Source organism: Annulohypoxylon truncatum (genome assembly GCF_022578515.1).
Source record: "Annulohypoxylon truncatum strain CBS 140777 unplaced genomic scaffold F4807scaffold_4, whole genome shotgun sequence".
In the NCBI taxonomy this organism is placed as follows: Eukaryota; Fungi; Ascomycota; class Sordariomycetes; order Xylariales; family Hypoxylaceae; genus Annulohypoxylon; species Annulohypoxylon truncatum.
The window spans coordinates 876,759-896,598 of record NW_025953790.1 but is presented as its reverse complement, the minus strand read 5'-3'; the positions used below and the strand labels follow the sequence as shown (position 1 = coordinate 896,598).

Below are 19,840 nucleotides of genomic sequence, written 5' to 3'. Positions count from 1 at the left end.
TAGACCTAGCTGTAGCTAGCTAAACTCTACTTCAATAGACTTTGATTACTGATGAAATTTGATGCTTCAATGTTGTTATGCTGGCAGGTACGAACCTCGAGGTACGTACTCAGGTACACAGGTATCCAGTTATTCCGGGGGTGTTTCTCTTGACTTTTGCTTGCTTTGCTTAACTTTCCCCCTTGCCCTTCCCCCAGTCACGAACCACCTATGTACGTACACTACGTACAGGACTCCACCCAGGCGCAGCAGAAGGGCCCACATTTGTTACCCATTCAAACTGTTCGCTCCATCCATAGACTGCCTGCATCGCTCCATCCTCGTCCCACCCAACATCCAGTCCAGGCTTGCAGCCAGCCCATCGCCCATCGAGCCCACCTCCACACAACCAACTTCGTTTTACTATTATCATCTCCTTCTTGTCTACCTTACCACACCACATCTACTCTCTTCCAGTCTCGCCATCCATTTCCTACCGCTTCCTCTCCTCTATCCTCTTACTATCTTAATCTTCGTCTCGTCGCTCACTGTTCCTTTTCTCTCTACTGCCACTAAGCATCAAGCTGTTGATTCCGCGTGTTTCCATTCCCAAATCTTAGCAATCTTAGTACCAAGTGTCAATTAGTCAACCAAGTCAACAACAAGAGAGAAGAGGATCTGGATCTTAGCTTCCTATCCCGATAACCTCAATTAATACATAGCAAGCCAATCTCTCCTTCCTTTGAGCGACCATTGGTCTCTTTGAACCTGCTTCCTTACAACTCGATCATCCCAATCGGTCACGACCAACCCTCCACTTTACCTAATTCCATTCAACCACGAAACGGGTTCTTTGTCTGTTGAGCTAGTGATAACCATCGGCAAACAAATAAAACGTCGACTTAGAAAAAGAGCCATCAACCGCCGCCCATCTCAACGACAAACCAGCAAGCCAGAATACTAGACTTGATAAGCGACTTCACCACGTCACACCCGCCCTTGACTCGTAATCTGATAGCCTGGAATCTGGATCCGCACTGAGCCAGGACCACCAGGAACACCTTGCAACAATAACCACTTCGACGAACTTCCACTACCAATCCACGCTATTGATACAAGGTCACGAGGAGTCATAGTATCCCTTTCCTTAGCTATTGAGCCAAGTTGCGGGAGTCGACAGTAGTGAAAGCCCCTTATTTGATAGCATCAACTACAAATACCAAACCGCCAACAACCCGTTCTGCTAGCTCCGATCTCGTGGCCGACCAGTCATCCAACGGCTTGGTCATTCAAAGCCACATAAACCCTCAAGCGTCCTCCCGCGTCCTTCACGAACATCTTAACTCGACTATCATCTCGTACGGATGCTACTTGAAGCTTAAGAACTAGTAGAGAACTGCTGCATACAGCAAAGGACCGCCGCCTTCGGACACCCGTTGCGAGAACCGATTCGTTGACTCACCGCTCCTCCAGTATATCAACGACAGCAACGCATATACATACATAATCTCGTCTTCAAGCTCCACCACCCTAAAGCTTGTAACAACATATCCAACCACGGACACTCTTTTTCATATTCACACTATCGTATCCATGTCCTTATAACGACCTTTTCCTTTCACTCTTTCAGGACCACGCGTCCCAACTGTTCACGATTATTTCGCCGCTTTCATTTGTTCTACAAAATTTTGACATACCCTGGATGAGCCTCTGACCTGTTAACGACCTGGAGTTATTTGTTTTTCTTTTCCCATAAACGGCATATTGTATATCGCTTCCGATCTCTCAACAACTCGACCTCTTCTCTTACTTGGGTTGGCCAACTTCGCTTATCAACTGTTCTCTCCCATCTATTCTATCCCATCGCTTCCGGCACCTTTCTTGCTCTACTTCTAGCTCTGTACAAGAACGCAAAAAAACTTTCCATCGGTTTCAAGCATCCAGATACCCTTCATATTCCCTTTCCAATTAGACATCGGGCAAGGGGATAGGAATTTGTTCACTTGTACGATCAGCTACGGTTGTTTAATCAACCGGTTTCTTCCTTCACCACTATTCAGATACCTGTCTCACGTCGAGACAGCGTCATGGAATGCTTGAGAAACAAGTTTTACGATGGCGTTATTCTCGATGGGAGGTTTCAAACAATCGCCCCTCTTAATCATGGATCTTTCGGAATGGTCTTCACGGCCAAGGATCTGCAAACCAACGAGCTCGTCGCTGTGAAGTGTTTAACCAAGAAGGGCGCTGCCAACGAGGTCGGAATCGAGTTTGCTGTGGATGAGAATTCCGAGGAGCTTCTCTGCCACCGCCGTCTAGGTGCCCACCCCAACATTGTCAACTTGGTCCACTCGTTCGAGACGGATGCCCACGTCTACCTCGTTCTCGAGTATTGCTCGCGCGGCGACCTGTACGAGGCCATTCGCACCGGATCCGGCCCCCTCGAGACTGAACATGTGCGCCAATTCATGCTTGAACTCGTCGACGCTGTTTCCTACATGCATTCGAAGGGAATCTACCACCGAGACATTAAGCCCGAGAACATTTTCCTCGCCGAATCGGGTGCAATGAAGCTTGGTGATTTTGGATTGGCTACTACAGATAGATGGAGCTACGAGACAACCGTCGGAAGTGATAGGTACATGTCACCGGAGCAGTATGACTCGGCCGGAGCTGGATACTCGCCAGCCCAGGCGGACATTTGGGCAATCGGCATCTGCCTGCTCAACATTCTCTTCTCACGAAACCCCTTTAACACCCCAACCGAGGACGACCTCTTGTTCCTGGATTTCTCACGTGACAAGCAGTCGCTCTTTGACGTCTTCCCTACCATGTCTCAAGACACTTACGAAGTCATCGTTCAGTGTATGAATCTTGATCCTCAGAAGCGGTCGCTGGTGGGTGCGAGGAACGCCCTTCGCCGTGTTGTCAGTTTCACCACCCTCGAAGAGGCGCTTGATGATTTCTGCACGGCCGAGCGTTCCAACGTTGCTACTGCCAACCGCGAGCCTCTGCGGACTCCTTCAGTCCAGAGCCCCCAGGTCGATCAGGGTGCGTTCCCGTGGGCCAAGGCCTTGCATGCAAACACGTTCCAAGGCATCCGCCAACTCAGCGCTATCCCTGACGATGAGAGTTACACTGAGGACCTCTTCTCCAAGTCGGGAGGTACCACGGATTGGATGTCGGGCTCTGTCGAGACACCTTCTATTTCTTCTATCTTGACGTCTAACCTCGCGGCATCTATGAACCCTCTCAACATCTCGCGACCTATGGATGTACCGACCCGCGCTCCCAAGGTGTCCCCTATGTCAGGATCTTTACCAATTACTATGTCCAAGCCTAGGCCGACTCTCAGCGCCATGTCCATGGTATTCGGTCGCCAGAAGGAAGCCGTTTCCAAGAGCTGGAGTGACATGTGGGATGAGGATTTTGAGGAAGATGAGGAGGAACGTGCCCGTCAGTTGAAGGCGCTCAAGGAGCTCAATTCGAGGACCTGGAGTCAGGAGAGCAAGGAGGCTACCCGCACCCCCAAGCAGGATCAGGCATCCTTGCACCAGGCGCCAGCGTCTGATAATGAGAAGCCTGAGGCTTCGCCTGTGAATGATACTATATCGAACGATATCGACGGGGACTTGGTTGCGGATGGATTTTTCTTTCACGAACCCGTCGCTGTTGAGCAGCCTCAGGAATTCCCGCCTCGCTACTCGCCACCGTCGAAGCGCAGTCACCTCGACAAGTGGGAGGCACTTGGGGAACGCCGCAGAGCTGCGACAGGAGCATCGGAACCCAAGTCGCCGGACTTCTCAACGAAGTCTCGACGACAATTCGGAATCGGCTTTAATAATTTGCAAGGAGCAGGTATGGGACTTTGGGATCACGCCAATCAACAGCACACCAACACCAACAACCATCACCATAAGTGGAATCGGGATAATCGCGCCACATCACGCGAGTGCCCATGGAACAAGGGCCGAGATTGGAATTGGCGGAAGGAGAGACGCCATGATCTCGATATGGAGTGGGTTGGCCACTGGCAGGAAGCTCACTGAGCTCACCCTAGCCAGCGTCGCCACTTGTAGTTGAGCTCATCATTCCACAACCGCACGGGTAATGTCTAATAACGGGTTTACTGCTGCTGCTGCTACTTTCTTTCGTTGGTACTCTTACCATTTCTTGTTCTTAATACAATTAGGACCTGTACTTTTTCGGAGCAGGAGATGAATGGTTAAGAAAGAAGGAAATTGTAAGAAAAGAGGCCATGATTTCTTTTTGGACCAGCATGGATAAAAAATTGGCTTTGGCTCCTTGTCACTTGGATTGGATTTGGATCGTTAACATGACGCAGTTTGGCAGACTTAGCAGCAGCAGTACAACACCCTTTACACAGCATTCCTGGTGGATTGATCTAGCTTCAACTCGCTCTCTAGGTATTAGATATTCTCCAGATTATTCAAAGAATACCAGAAGTTACCCACTCAGATTCAATATCGTAATTTGCCCATTGTGATATATGTGACTTGTAGCTTTTGAATGACCTCGAAGAACATCGAAGATAAAATGAAGCTTGTTAACTATGGGTGTAAGCTAACCCATCCATTCACTATGTAGAATATGAGTCATCACTCAAATAATGCTAAGTATACGTCTTCACACTATGAGAACCTCAACCCCTATCATTAATACTCTATAAAATACTTGAACCTATCATTGACATAAACTCAACTCCGTCTAGAGCACATAGCCAGAAACTACCCAGGGACAAACGGCCACCTTCCTCGTCGAACTTGGACAAAATCCAAGAGCTCAGTTCGTTTCTCGCAAGTGAACTCGAATCGCCCGGCCTACGTCATATAATCTCGTCGGCAGGCAGGTCTCCTGATCTGGAATGCAAGGGTGGCAGTGTGTATGTAGGTAGGCAGGACAACAACAGATGATACATGCAGACACGGCATATACATACATAAGGGAAAAGCAAGGGAGGCTGAGCGATAAATAAAGGGATTGATAGGGGGGGTAGGTCAGCTAAATAGGGCTACGTACATGCGTGTGCATAGGTAGTAAGACATAAGTACGTCTATGTATACGTTGTAGATTTTACTAATGGTACTACGCTGGTAGCCGGAATCGTTAACCGAGCGTTAAGACTTGGGATGCGTGGAAGCGCGCGCTAACGGAGATATGTATGTGTGCACATATGTGAGAGCCTGTGACACATGGCTGGTATGCAGCAAGGGTTCTGATTGGGAGGTTTTAGATGATGGCGAAAATCCACGTCCGGGACTCCGGGACTCGGACGAAGGGTTGGTATGTAGTTGCCTGTAGGTATCACGGCGGAACTCCCGGAATGTGTCAGGTGTTCGAGGATACGTCAAGTCTAGAGAGCGCCTACGAAAAGCCCCGGAGGACCCTTGAATGATTATCGAATAGGAATGCCAAACTTCACTCTTATGAAGTCATCCTCATTCTGGCCTGAATGTGAGTTTTCTTCCCTGTGTGATTCTTATGAGCTAATGACTTCGATCGGAAGCCTAGAGTCTCATTATGCAGTTTCTTAATAGCTGGGTAACCTTTGAGCCTACAACACAAACAACAGCTGCAAGTATCCTTCGTGGGCAATATTATGGTTCAAATTTTTATACGTATAATTGAAGTACCACGCTCCTCCTGGTATCAATCAACTTTACCATATAAACACACGGGTTTCTCAAGCTAGGTTGAGGCTGGGCAGGCATTACCACTTGCTCAGACATGCGGTCAGAAAACCGAGCTGTGGACGAGGGAGACGAAACCATACAACTAGATACATTTGGCGGCTCCAAGTAGGTCGAGCACAAGCGGCTTCATGTCTGCATAACCCCAGATTTTAGTATCCCGGCCTTGAAAAATGGGTTATTGCTAGTTGCTTCCCTCGTGATATATAGATGCGTTGACGATGGATAATATGGAAGTTTAGGTAGTATTTGTGATCTTGAGAGCATTGCAGTTGACAAATTCAGCGATATTAGTTATGGTCATGAAAGTGTTCATAGGATTCCGGGTGACACCTGCTCTGAAATACTATCGGAAATCAAGGCAAGTCCAACCAGAACAGGGGATGATTACCCCTATTGTGAATGGCAAGTCTTCGGGGTTGCCTTGCAACTTCCTAACACCAGGTCGAGCGATCCTCTCACGAGGTTTAATTTAAGCCCAGGATTTCTTGCATCTCACATTCTGTTTCTCTCTTTTATCACAAGTAAACACAGCTAGTCTTAGTCGCCCTTCAAAATCACCCCCATACCATCCGAGTTAACTATATACATTCACTTACCAACCAAGAGAGTAACAAGGCGAATCAAGCCTCGAGTATACCAATCACACTGCCACTCTTCTATATCCTCAAACAAGGAAAAGTACACTGTAGAAATAAGCAGGTTCACTCTACACCATCATCACAACCATGGAACACGACCACGTAATCACCATCGACATGGGGAAGCCAGAGTACAGCCAGGCCTCCCCAAACATGACCCCAAGTGTGTCACCACCACAATCCGACGATGGACGAACCCAGAAGCCCGCATACGCAGCATCTAACAAATCCTGCTTCGTCTGCCGCAAGACGCTCTTGCTGAGCTACTTCAGCTGCTGCGCCGTGTGCCTCGGCGTCGTTGAGTACCAGCTCTCGCAGAAAAGGGGCAGGCCAGCCCGGGACACGCTCCCCACCAGCGAGACATCGAACGCCTCATCCTCCTCGCCATCCTCATCCACGTACTCACTCCCAACCACCAAGTACGGGCCCCAACATAACACCACCACTACTACTACCACCACCGCCATCATCCAAGACCCCTCCTCCCACAACCCAACACCGCCACCGCACTGCGACAGCCCGTACTGCCGGTACACGCACCACCGCCCGCTAATGCTGCTCTTCGCGGCCTGCGAGCTAGTTCCGTCGGCCGGCGGTCTCGCGGTGCTGGCGGCGGCGCTGAGCCGGCGCGACTTCGCGCTGCTGCGGTTCGCGGGCGTGCTGCTGCTGCAGTGGTGGCAGATCTTCGTGCTGCCGCGCCGGTGGGCGTGCGGCCGCTCCATCGTCGCCGGACAGCTCGCCGCCTGCTGCTTCATGGTCTGGTTCTACGTCGACGCGGCCCGCTCCTGGCGCTGGTAGGAGCCCCTCGCCGTCAGCACCGTGTTGTTGAAGATCGTGTTTCCTTGGTAATGTAGCTTTGGTTTCGGGTTGGGGTTGGGGTTTGGGGTTGCTTGGAACCGGAACTGGGACTGGAGTTGGGATTGGAACCGTGACTGTAACGTCACCATGGATATGGCTATAAGAAATGGCGGGTGGGGATACCCAGTGCTTTGCGGAAGGGGCGTGAATATGATAGAAAAGGGGGTGCGTAGGCGTTGGGCGTTATAAGACGGGTTTCGTTACCGGTGTTGTATTTTTTCGAACAGAGACATGGATTAGTAAATCATGATTTTATCACCATTCTTCAGCCATATATTTGTGAAAATTATCTCTCATAATCTAATAGTCCCATGATTCCTAGCTACTGCAACACCCGACAGACATAATGATTTAGTACTATGCCAATCGACGCCATGCTTGTTGTCAATGCTTCAAGTATGCCTATGAGCCCCATGCCATTGCAATAATTATCAAAAACTTTTATATCTCCAATACATACCACCCGTTTAGAACATATGGGTTTAAAAAATAACCCTTAATTCCCCATACATTACTTCGCCCCAATGAGTTCTTTAGGCAGGAAGGCCCATACCGTCCCGACGATGGAGATGGTGAGAGATATGAGCATGACAGTCCAAACGAGAATACGCTCCCCTGCGGCAATCTCGTGTCCGAATAATTTCAGGTAGAAAGCTAGAGGAAGTCTGAAGAACCATTAGTTAATGCTTATGGGGACACAGGGCTAGAAATAGGGGAATGTGAGCACTTACGTGACACAAATAGTGAAACAGAGAGCGCTACCCATGAAGGCCATGATAGAATCGAAGGCCGGGAAGAGGATAGCAATTCCCAAAAACACAAGTAGCGTTAACACTCGCACGAGAGCTTTCAGTAAGCCTCTTGCGGTACTAGATAGTCCGACTAAGGATGTCTCTTCGGCAACAACTTGCTGGCGAAGGCCGAATACAACTTCCAACGTTGTGACGATCGGCTGGGAGTTTAAGGGGATCTTCGTTAGAGGGATTATAGCAATAAACACAACGAGGAGAACGTTCAGAACATTGGGGTAGCCCGTAGTTTGAAGGATGTTGCTTGTGATCTCATCACGAACGCCGTCTCCAAACATGATAACTCCTATGATAGCTACTGCAGCATCTAGTATCAACTATAGAAAATCAGTCCTGTCCAAAGTTTATCGGTCTGCTTTCTTTGGGACTTACGGTAAAGCTAAACGTATATGTAACCGCCTGCCAGGGGTCAGTTTAATTCATTATCGAGAAAGAATCATCGGATATCATACCTCTTTATAACGGTACGGATGACGCATATCCCGATATATCTAGATTTAGGTTAGCTTATCCCCATCTCTGGAGTGTTTGGAAGAGGCTTACATTTGGAAAGACACTGTGTCCACCCCATGGCGACATAAGTAGTCCAAAGGATAGGGGTAGAGTTAACCAATTTGCAGGAAACAGATAAGTCGCAGCTGGTTCTAGGAGAGAACCGGGAGTATGCGGTTTTAATAAGCCATCGAGTATAACAATGATTACAACTATACCGCTTTATCAATATTCTCGCACTGCCTAGATGATTTAGAAGGGGACTTACTGCTTAGACAGGAGACCACCCCAATGAAACTGGTGAATGACAGAAGGGATAACGGAGCAAATTGCAAGGGTATCATGATAAAAGTACAGATAACTTTCCACTCGGTGACGCTCAATGTACCAGGAAATAAGAGCGCCAACGAGTCAGCAAAAAGGACAATAAGAGCCACACAAGCTGCAAGCAACTCCAGAGTGAACAATACGGCCGTCATGATGCGCGCTTTCCTGCCAAAGGAGATGAATGCTATGTCGGAAAATGTGATCATGGTAGGGTCGAGATCCATGCATTTTGCCAACAGTCTCGCCGTCCAGCTGGTCACCGCGGCGCACAAACAAAGCGCGATTAGCCCACAGACCCAACCGGCATACTTCAGACCCATAGGAAGGCTCAATAAACCAACGCCGATCAACACACTGAGGAAATGACTTAGCAAAACAGAACCAGGGGGCGTAAAAAAGGAATCCTTACTTGGTGGAATTCACAACTGTTTGCGGTAGAGTTGATTGACCGGATACTTGCAACACAATTCTCCCTTCCTGCTCAACCTCCTTCACTAAGATTGGTTGGCGTTCCCCGTCAGGCACATTTGCGCCAGATTCTTGCTGCTGGCGCCATAAGTCTGCAGCATGAACCATGGAAGAATGAGTAGCCGCCGATTCAACAGTACCGTAGCTCCGAATTGAACCATAGCTACCGACTAGGGGAGGAACAGCCAAGTGCGGCGGCGTCGAGAATATCGAGGTGCTGCGAATAGAGCCAGATGGGGAAGCTATTCTGTAAAGGTCACCACCGAGACGTTTTCGTTCGCCTTCCTGACCTTCAATTCGTGACGGGGGCGTTCCCACGGGCCCAGAATCCTCAAAATCGGCAGAATCCGGCGTAGGCGCTTCTTCAAGATCTCTTCTTAGAAGAGATGTTCTAGGTCCTGCCTCGACATCGCGCCTAGCGTATGGACTAGGGTCTACCGTCTGAACTGGTTCCTGATCTGGAGCAAACACGAATGCCGGTTGCTGCGGAATGATTTCAGGGAAAACTGAGGCTCGTTGCCAGCTCCTACTAAAAGACCTGATGCTGTTGACGCCCCCAATGTCTGTCAATGCGGCAAGGCGATTCGTTACAGAAGATCTATAAGAATTGTTACAATTAGTCTATACAGAAATAACTCGATGACAGAGCTACCAACCTTCGTCCTATTCCTTGGTGCTGCTCATCGCACCCACCCTGTTCACTCAGTAGTGCTTGGTCTTCGGATTGGACGCTCTGGATAGCAAGGGATGATAAACTATCGCTTCTACCGGGCGAAGCCCCGCGATTGTACTCCTCCCACGTCGTCGCTTGTCTCGCAGCCATTGCCTGGAAATTTACTAGACGGAACTGCGAGAGCCCTAGTATCTACAGAAACGCTTGTAATATTGCAACTCAGATTTACTTAAGTATTTAAGAGAGACCCGAAACGTGAGATAGTTGACGAGGTGATCGCGGTTAGTGGCGCCCTAGTAAGAGGGGCTAAAACTAGATGGAATCGATTCGGGCTACTTCACTATGAGACATAGGTAAGTCTGGATGAAAAGATGTAAATATGGAGAGACACGGATAGAATATTGAAGAGAAGTTGAAATACATAAATGTAGTAGCTCGGGGAAAGACCTGACAAGTAATGTTTAGAAACGGATAGCAAGCAGTGAAACCCTGGCTACATATCTATGCAGCTATCTTTACCTCAATTGCTAGATAATGGTGGAGTCGGTTATGCACAACGGCGCGGTGGCTAAGGTTGACAAGATCTGCAAGGTTGAAGATGGTGTTAAGATTGTTTATCAGAATAAATTAGTACGGCGCTAGCTTGTTAAGATATACTTTCTAGACCTTGAGATCTACTTGCCGCCGTGGAAAATAGTCTCATGATTTGACCTCTTGCACCTGCCGGGGTTGGACAAGATCCTTGAACCATCGTTGTAACTTCCATCTAGGCTTCGGGGAAGTCGCCGCCAAGCTATCGTGATAATTGCATTGTGTCCGAGTTATTGGACAATTGATTCGATGTGGAGAGATGTGGAGAATGTTGACAATCCCTTTTCCAAACGGCTCGTGCGAGCAAGGCTGATAGTGTCACGCATATTACATATGTTCTGCTTCTGTCTCGCAAAAATTTTCTGCGTCCTGGTGATAGCCGTTAATTTTTACGATGCTGGTTTCAGTGCGGCTGGCGGCGGGTTTCATCGAGGGCGCTTTTCGTCGGCATGAACCCGGGAGGATATAGTTGGAAATCGAGAGCAAATGCTGGAAATTCCACAAGTGAACTTCCCGCCCAAACCTGCCAAACCTACCACTTCTAGAACCCTCGATATGTACATGAGGTCCCCGCATAACACGGACACAGCGGATAGGTAATTCCTCCATCTTCCATAGCACGTAGCGCTTCGCGCGCTTCAGAACCTGCAATCCTGTTGTTGACGCGAATCGCTTGATAGGTTCCAACCTGGCTTGACGTAATTAACCAACCGGTGAGATCGAGGAACTGAACTTTGGCAATCTGTGATTTCAGCTACGTAAACTCAGTTATCACTTATTCACTTAACCAGTAAAAGAAGAATGTAACTAATCATATATCGAATACACCCTGTTAATTATGCTGATCACTGGCTTACCCTTTACAGCATCTAGGCTTGCACCCATTGGCCGCTGCCACACTCTCCACTTTCCTCTTCTTTCAATATACATACTTCAAAGGTTGGTTGCACATACTAGAAAATTGGCCAGCTCTTTACGATACACAACAATGATCGCAATGCTAATTGATTGGGGCAAGCTGGCATGGAGCACTCCCATTCTACGAGTCTGCCTACCTAGGTATCTCAGTTCCAACGTTGGGATGAGATAATCTAACAAAGGCGTGCGCTATCGATTCATTGGCTCGTAAGGGCGAGCCTGTGAGCAAGGACAAGCTATGGAATAATGGACTTGGACCGATGGTCATGAGTCGTCAATGTGCACTTCTTATGGTTAGGAGCTTGGTGAAACTGTTCGGCTTGGGCGGGGATTCCAATACTACGACGTGGGATTACGCTGTAGCTGAGGCAGTCATTACAACTCCCAGTGACGACTTGTCATGGAAGCCACGCTCAAGAATAGCACATTCGATTCACTGGGAATGAGCCGAGTTATTACCTTAACAGGACTGGGTTGGATAACCACGCTGAACTTGACCAGAACTTGCTGGATGTATGCCGTGTTACCCCCAGTGCCGTCGAACTTGTTAAGGTGGACAGATCACGCAAGGTGCTATTGGCGTACAAAATCGTGCCCGAGTGTTGCTCGCCTACTACGGCGCACTGCTTGTGGCTTTCGCCCATCAATCTCAGCACAACACGACCTTTTCAGTAAACAATCCTCTCCTCTAGGTGCCACCTTCCTCCAAGCCCATGCAAAGATGTTCAAAACTCCCTTTAGCAATGATGTCATATTATGCACTTGGCTGACTCCACACAGAGCTACCAGGCTCCTATGAGTCGTACTGGATTGGATTTGATGTATGTCCTAGGGACACCCCTCATTGGTCAAAAGCACAAGGAGACAAAGCTGTCTTTTAGAATCAGGTAGCGATATGTGTAGGTTATACTCCGTTGTGCTGCTTCTGAATACCCATAACGCAGTAGTATTCTCACCTACGGCCTCGCCAATAATGGTGTCCCGGACTGAGTTGAACAGCTTTTTCTTGAGACCGTCCTTGACAACCAAAAAAACTAATACATAGGTATATTTACCTTGAGCTAGCTGAAGTTGGTGTGAAGAACTCGGGCACGAAATGACCAGATATTAAGACCGACCTCAAGAAAGATTGAACCCTGGAACTTCTCATCTACCCCTGTCGTCGTACGTGTGTCAGCTCTAGAAGGTCGAGGTAGGCTATGACGACGAGCAGACAAATTTGCTTCAACGTCAAATATAAATTCTAATATCCAATAAGACACTGTGAAGACAGCGCTTTCACCCCGTTCCTCGGCGGAGACGAGAATAACCAGGGCGATATGTTTTCTGTCACCTAGCATAGTTTTTATAGAATTAGGTTCACATCCTTAGACGATGACAGTATTGACAGACCTGGGAACATGATGGAGGGTATTCGGATGGAGAAAGTTCCTATCGCGCTGGAACAGCAGAGGATGGGAAATTGTGAGGGGATCTCACTCCTAGACCGGGCTGCAGCACCATTCTCGCAACGGTGTAAAACTTTAGATAACATCCATTGATAGCCCAGACAACGGTTTGTTAGAACTAGGGGCAATTATTCACTGTCTTTAAACATGACCATGGATTTGTAGGGGTTTCAACACAAGAAATGTGTACTAGTAGAGTCGGAAGAGAAGCTCTATTATACAGTCTTGGAACTGTAAATCAAACGATCGTTGGATCGAACCAGGGAATTGTTCTTATAGCAACTGACTTTAAGGATTTGGAATCTTGTAAGTATAATTAAACTACAGCCATACGAATATAACAGCTTTATTTCAACCTTTATTACATTAAGGCTAATTTGAGCACCTCAAATGCGCTCAATTATATAGAACGAGGCGTTTAAAATGTGAAAATATTTTGAACCTTTTGACAACAAGGTCAGGGGGGGCGCTCTAAGGTACCTAGCAATCTAATCAGGTCTAACGCAAGAAAAATAAAACTGTACCTTTCTATGACTAGCCCTATGAATATAGACGGGACTCATAACGTTTGTTATATAAAACTTCCTTTATACGTATTTTCAATCAGAGCTAACATGTGTCGTATAACGTCTTGATGGGAGGAAGCGAACGGGTCACGTGTGACGAAAGAGAAATAGAAAATCAACAATACTCGGCCCGGCACGGTAAATTTTAGTGTGTACCGTTTGAAATTCTGTGGACACTTGAGAGATAAGATTGTAGAATTGGGTGATGTCATCGTTTCTGTATGGGGCAACAAGGTAGAATGGCACTCCGTGACTCCGTGTCTGCACGTAAAGCCATGCGCCGTAAACCTCGTCCGCTCGAAGATCGTTTAGGAGCACTCCTCATTTTGGGCACTTGATGATAAGCTTGAAAAGAAAGCCCTTGGTTCGTTCTAATATTGGCCAGACGGATACCTAGGTACGCTGTGACATGAATATGTATCCTCTTGTCGTTATGGAGTATGCATCTGTGAAACTGAGTTCATTGTACGACTACTCAGTTAATGGCACTTGATATAGTAGGTAAGGCGAGGCTACGTTGAATGGTAATGGGTCAAAATCTATATGTACTAGGTAAACAAGATGAGGCTCTGAGTAAGGCAAGCACCAGGGTGATGCAAGACTTGCGAGACTTATTAGATGAACTGAGAAGCTTCCAGCCGGCTGACGTCTGGACAATGATCAATCAGTGATCAAACACTGGCGAAAAATTAAGATTAAAACCTAGAATGTTCTGTGCCAGGTGACGAGGCAGTGAAATTCAAATATTCAGGTAGGTGCGTTGCTCACGTATGCAGGTACGGTCGATGCCTGATTGCGTAGCCAGTTGTCTGCCTGTCGATAAACCTTATCGGTTAGTAAGCCTTGGGCACTGGGCAAGTGCAGACAGTTGGAATCTGGCTTGTTCAACAGTTAGGCTGTGGAAGTCATTGGAAGATGTGGCGGGCTCTGCACTGTTAGGCCACTTGGTCCGAGCTCCTTCCGCCTCTCGTCATCAGCAGCTCAAACACTACTAGTACTAGGACCGTAAGAGCAACCAAACTCCGAAATTCAACAACTTCCTCACATCCCGCACTTAACATCATCTCCCTTCTTCCATTCCGTGAACCGTAAATCTTTTTTAACCTTACACACACACAATCATTGCGAAGGGACAAGTTTCCTCTGCAAATTTTCCCACAGATTTCCCTTCCGCCCACCTTCATTTTTTGTGCGGTTGTTCGCACAACTTCTACCACTCCCCACCGATACCAACCTTTCCATACACACTTTCATTCTCACAACAAACAACATGGCACCGGAACCTGAACACAAGAAAAAGGTCAACCTGGCGTAAGTTTACCATTCGACAGAAATCATCCCATTGCAGACTTGAATTCAAGCTGACCTCTGAATAGCGACGTCTCTGGTACCGAGCACAAGGAAGTAGTACGATACCCCATCCTTATGCCCGTATGAGCTCAAAGCTAACAATCACTGTAGGAGAATGATGTCTCTACGGCTATTCTCAAGAAGAAGAAGAAGCCTAACCAGTTAATGTATGTATCCCCATCTCTCGTGACGTTGAAATCGGCGACGGTCACTGACTAACTTCCGCAGGGTTACCGATGCCATCAACGATGACAACTCGATCATCGCGCTTTCGAACAACACTATGGAGCAGCTCCAGCTATTCCGAGGAGACACCGTTCTCGTACGCGGAAAGAAGCGAAAGGATACCGTCTTGATTGTGCTAGCCGATGATGATCTTGATGATGGCAGCGCCCGACTCAACCGAGTCGTTCGTCACAACTTGCGAGTGAAACACGGCGATATCGTCACCATTCACCCGTGCCCAGACATCAAATATGTGAGTTACTTTTTCCAGCTCGTTAAAAATATTGGGACAACCCGTCACTGACTTCATCAACAGGCCAAGCGCATTGCGGTGCTCCCCATTGCCGATACCGTTGAGGGTTTGACCGGCTCCCTCTTCGATGTATTCCTCGCCCCGTACTTCCGAGAGGCATACCGACCTGTCCGTCAAGGCGATCTTTTCATCGTCCGAGGTGGCATGCGGCAGGTAGAATTCAAGGTTGTCGAGGTTGATCCTCCCGAGTACGGTATCGTTGCACAAGATACTGTGATTCACTGCGAGGGTGAGCCGATCCAGCGTGAGGAGGAGGAGAACAACCTCAACGAGGTTGGCTATGATGACATTGGTGGCTGCCGCAAACAGATGGCCCAGATCCGAGAGATGGTTGAACTGCCTCTACGCCATCCTCAACTTTTCAAGTCTATCGGTATCAAGCCTCCTCGTGGTGTCCTGCTCTACGGTCCTCCGGGTACTGGTAAGACGCTGATGGCGCGTGCTGTTGCGAACGAGACTGGCGCATTTTTCTTCTTGATCAACGGTCCCGAGATCATGTCCAAGATGGCCGGTGAATCCGAGTCCAACCTGCGCAAGGCATTCGAAGAGGCGGAGAAGAACTCGCCCGCCATCATCTTCATCGATGAGATCGACTCCATCGCTCCCAAGCGAGAGAAGACAAACGGTGAGGTCGAGCGACGTGTCGTCTCTCAGCTTCTTACCCTCATGGACGGTATGAAAGCGCGATCCAACGTGGTTGTCATGGCTGCCACCAACCGTCCTAACTCTATTGACCCTGCATTGCGACGTTTCGGTCGTTTTGATCGCGAAGTTGACATCGGCATTCCCGACCCTACCGGCCGCCTGGAGATTCTCCAGATCCATACAAAGAACATGAAGCTTGGTGACGATGTTGATCTTGAGCAGATTGCCGCCGAAACTCACGGTTACGTCGGTTCGGATATTGCTGCTCTTTGCTCGGAGGCTGCTATGCAGCAGATCCGTGAGAAGATGGATCTCATCGACCTTGATGAAGACACTATTGACGCCGAAGTTCTGGATTCGCTGGGTGTCACTATGGAGAACTTCAGATTCGCGTTGGGCGTCTCCAACCCATCTGCTCTTCGCGAAGTCGCTGTTGTCGAAGTTCCCAACGTCCGCTGGGAAGACATTGGAGGTCTGGAGGAGGTCAAGCAAGATCTCAAGGAGAGTGTCCAGTACCCTGTCGACCATCCCGAGAAGTTCCTCAAGTTTGGTCTATCTCCGTCGCGTGGTGTCCTGTTCTATGGCCCTCCTGGTACAGGTAAAACGATGTTGGCCAAGGCCGTTGCGAACGAATGTGCGGCCAACTTCATCTCTGTGAAGGGTCCAGAGTTACTCAGTATGTGGTTTGGTGAATCGGAGAGCAACATCCGAGACATTTTCGACAAGGCTCGTGCGGCTGCTCCTTGTGTCGTCTTCTTGGACGAGCTGGATTCGATTGCCAAGGCCCGTGGTGGATCCGTCGGCGACGCTGGTGGAGCTTCGGACCGTGTTGTCAACCAGCTCTTGACGGGTAAGTTTCTCTGAAGTTCGGTGTATGTTTTGCATTGCTAACGTAATATTATAGAAATGGATGGTATGACATCAAAGAAGAACGTCTTCGTTATTGGAGCTACGAACAGACCTGAGCAGTTAGATCCGGCTCTGTGCCGTCCAGGTCGTCTTGACTCGTTGATCTATGTGCCCTTGCCCGATGAGGCTGGCCGTCTCGGAATTCTCAAGGCCCAGCTTCGCAAGACGCCAGTTTCCAGTGATGTCGATCTTAACTACATTGCGTCCAAGACTCACGGATTCTCCGGTGCCGATCTTGGTTTCATCACCCAACGAGCTGTCAAGATTGCCATTAAGGAATCTATTACACTCGATATCGAGCGCCAACGTGCTCGCGAAGCCGAGGGTGCCGGGGATATGGATGTAGACGAAGAAGTTGAGGACCCGGTCCCTGAGCTGACCAAGCGTCATTTCGAGGAGGCCATGCAAATGGCCCGAAGATCCGTCAACGATGTGGAGATTCGTCGGTACGAAGCATTTGCACAGCAAATGAAGAATGCCGGACCTGGCGCTTTCTTCCAGTTCCCGGCCGCCACAGGTAGCGCTGACGCTAGCGCTAATGACAACAACTTCGGTCAAGCTGCCGACGACGACGGTCTCTACGACTAAGTCTCTTCCATGGTCAACGAATACAAGCAAATCCGCCGTTGTACACTTATTTTCCCCTGACGAACGCCTCGGCCTAATTGGTAGCGCCATCCACTAACCAGGGCTATGGATTTAATGCCAACCTTCCCTTTTTGTGGTGGCCTGCAAAAGGCATTGCATTTATGATAGATTCGAGGCAACCAGATGCTGGTTATGAATGAGATGAGGCCTATTTTTCTTGCGCAATGATAGGTATGATCCTTTGAGCTTTGGCAAACGCAACGGTGTTTCTATCCTAATTTCGGTGGGGAATGGTGGCCATGAGATATGGTACATCAGGAAAACAAATTAGTTTGCGATAGATTCATTAATTGACTTTGCCTTGCTCCAGTATCCTTTTACTACTAATGTGTCGTTTTTATACTTGTGTGAAGATGCGTGAAGTGTGTACTTGTCAGCGTCATGCTGTCCAGGTCTCTATTACAACAATTACAGTCTACCTGTGCCCAACAATTATACATACATTCACCGTAGCAATAAACGTTGTAGTGAAGCGTCTCGTTCTCAATGAAGTGATAGGTTATTCTACGGGTATGTCTAAGTCAAAGCATTTGAACGATACTCGTCATTGCTGCAGAACGGAGAATACAAAGTCAAACAATGCTGTAGACGACTTTCTCGGGCCATCATAAGTCAAAACCGAGTTGCTAACGCCAATGCTCCCCCCTTCCCCCATGCCAAATCTCAGAAGAAAAAAACGTGCAGTAGTCGTCCGACGAAATAGAAGTGCTCCTCCCCCTTTATCCCCCTTTACCTCCCCATTTCGGATTCTTCGTTGTCTAAAACCCTGCTGGCGCCCATCGTACATGTACTACCTAGGAATACAAAGCGGAACCACCCCCTTGCCCTTCTACCGCCCCTCGTCTATTCTCCTTTCCTCGTGCTAAATGCGCAGTGTATGGTACTCTCTTCATCCACTGCCGTCGTCAACGGGTCGTTATGTTGATCGTTGTTGGTGGGGGAAGACGGATCCGCGTTGCGAGCCGGTGCCGGTGCTGGGGGCGGGCGCGGCGAGGAGGAGGAGGAAGAAGAAGAGGAAGAAGAAGAATCCGGACGAGCCTCCTAGCCGGCCGGGCCGTCGTCGACCTCGCACACGGACTCCAGACACTCGCGCGTCAGCTTCAGGACGGCGTCGACGACGGCCTGCGGCACTGCCAAATTGTTGTTACTGTTGTTATCCCCACCGCCCGCGCTACCGTTGCCGTTACCGTTGCTGGAGCCGTTAACGCCCGCCTTCCCGTTCGAGGTGGTGCCGTTGGTGTTATTTTCGGAACTGTTAGGGTCGGAAGAGGCGGCAGCGGAGGCGGCGAAGGTGTCGTGCCGCACGTCCTTGAGGACGCGCTGCACGAGCGCGGGGAATGTGGTCACGTCGCCTGAGCGCAGGAGCGCGAGGGCGTGCGTCTGTACGGCTGACGGCCAGTTCGAGGTGTGCGCGTTTAGGGAGTGGAGGAGGTGTTCTTGGATCCTGTTTTTAGGAGGGGGGTTAGCTTAGGGCTTTCTGGGGGTCGGGATTTAGCTAGGTAGGTAGGCATGGCATGGCAAGGCAGGGTGTCTTTTTGTAAGGAGATGAAGACGAGAAGAGGGTGAAGAGGGTGAAGAGGGGGAGATGGATGGGGCGAACGTACTTGGCGATGTGGCCTTCTCGGATGAGAAGCATGTTGATCTGCGACCGTAGATCTGAGTCCTGCGTCGCGGGCGTGTAGGAGGCCGCCGATTGCGGCACTTTGACTGGTGTTTGCGACATTGTGTTCGGTTGTCGATGTGGTTGGGTAGGGTGGAATGGGATGAGATGGGATAGGTAGGATGGAGGATTTGGTTCCCCCTCCTTTGACAGTATGTATTCCTGCCCTCGCTCCTTTTCAGAAAGGTGAGAGCTAAGAAGGTGGTAGACGTCGCTCGGACGGGGCCGGGATACGAGACGGTCCCCGGAATTGGTGGCCGGTTCGGTGGAATTTAGACTTTTTTTCTTTTCGAAGCGCGGCGGTTAGAGCACGAATAGGCGTAGATGTGTGAATTTCTAATTCCTTTGCTAACAGCGACTTTCTGATGTCTCGCAAACTGCCAGACGAGCGTAATTCGCAGATAAGGAAGCAGGAATGCGGGATGCAATTCGCAGCTCGGGACTGCCAGTGGGATTTGGGTCGGTAAGGCGAGGCTGACAATTATCCGGAAAGTTTGCCAGGGCGAGGCTGAAATAGCTTCGTAATAAGTGGATAGCTTAAGGTAGCCGAGTGTGGGGCTCCGGGCGTGGTTTAGGTTGGCCTAGTCACCATGGTGGGTCCGGTATTTG

At 49.0% G+C, this 19,840-nt stretch overlaps 5 protein-coding genes across 5 annotated transcripts; 3 read left to right on the top strand and 2 right to left on the bottom strand.

The window, feature by feature from the left end:
• The first annotated feature begins 1,346 nt into the window (after window positions 1-1,346).
• On the top strand, window positions 1,347-4,460 carry F4807DRAFT_267151 (kinase-like protein). The gene is made up of 2 exons (XM_047994538.1): window positions 1,347-4,222; window positions 4,325-4,460. Exon 1 carries the CDS (start codon window positions 2,067-2,069, stop codon window positions 4,026-4,028), a length of 1,962 nt encoding a protein of 653 aa, XP_047857991.1. The 5' UTR covers window positions 1,347-2,066; the 3' UTR covers window positions 4,029-4,222; window positions 4,325-4,460.
• Window positions 4,461-6,418: 1,958 nt separating this feature from the next.
• On the top strand, window positions 6,419-7,416 carry F4807DRAFT_470797 (uncharacterized protein; the record flags this gene model as incomplete). Its single annotated transcript, XM_048002852.1, has 1 exon — window positions 6,419-7,416. The coding sequence occupies one exon, from the start codon at window positions 6,419-6,421 to the stop codon at window positions 7,127-7,129; it is 711 nt and encodes a 236-aa protein (XP_047857990.1). The 3' UTR covers window positions 7,130-7,416.
• F4807DRAFT_266999 (transmembrane amino acid transporter protein-domain-containing protein) lies at window positions 7,415-10,492 on the bottom strand. Its single transcript, XM_047994536.1, has 8 exons — window positions 9,942-10,492; window positions 9,227-9,883; window positions 8,759-9,171; window positions 8,542-8,702; window positions 8,451-8,489; window positions 8,371-8,397; window positions 7,921-8,315; window positions 7,415-7,854 (listed from the first exon to the last, which is right to left on the bottom strand). The coding sequence occupies exons 1-8, from the start codon at window positions 10,106-10,108 to the stop codon at window positions 7,701-7,703; spliced, it is 2,013 nt and encodes a 670-aa protein (XP_047857989.1). The 5' UTR covers window positions 10,109-10,492; the 3' UTR covers window positions 7,415-7,700.
• A 4,122-nt stretch (window positions 10,493-14,614) lies between these two features.
• On the top strand, window positions 14,615-17,704 carry F4807DRAFT_266958 (AAA ATPase). The gene is made up of 6 exons (XM_047994534.1): window positions 14,615-14,792; window positions 14,858-14,888; window positions 14,943-14,998; window positions 15,060-15,309; window positions 15,373-16,864; window positions 16,919-17,704. The coding sequence occupies exons 1-6, from the start codon at window positions 14,752-14,754 to the stop codon at window positions 17,509-17,511; spliced, it is 2,463 nt and encodes an 820-aa protein (XP_047857988.1). The 5' UTR covers window positions 14,615-14,751; the 3' UTR covers window positions 17,512-17,704.
• A 693-nt stretch (window positions 17,705-18,397) lies between these two features.
• Window positions 18,398-19,840, bottom strand: F4807DRAFT_266983 (uncharacterized protein). The gene is made up of 2 exons (XM_047994535.1): window positions 19,176-19,840; window positions 18,398-19,015 (listed from the first exon to the last, which is right to left on the bottom strand). The coding sequence occupies exons 1-2, from the start codon at window positions 19,292-19,294 to the stop codon at window positions 18,613-18,615; spliced, it is 522 nt and encodes a 173-aa protein (XP_047857987.1). The 5' UTR covers window positions 19,295-19,840; the 3' UTR covers window positions 18,398-18,612.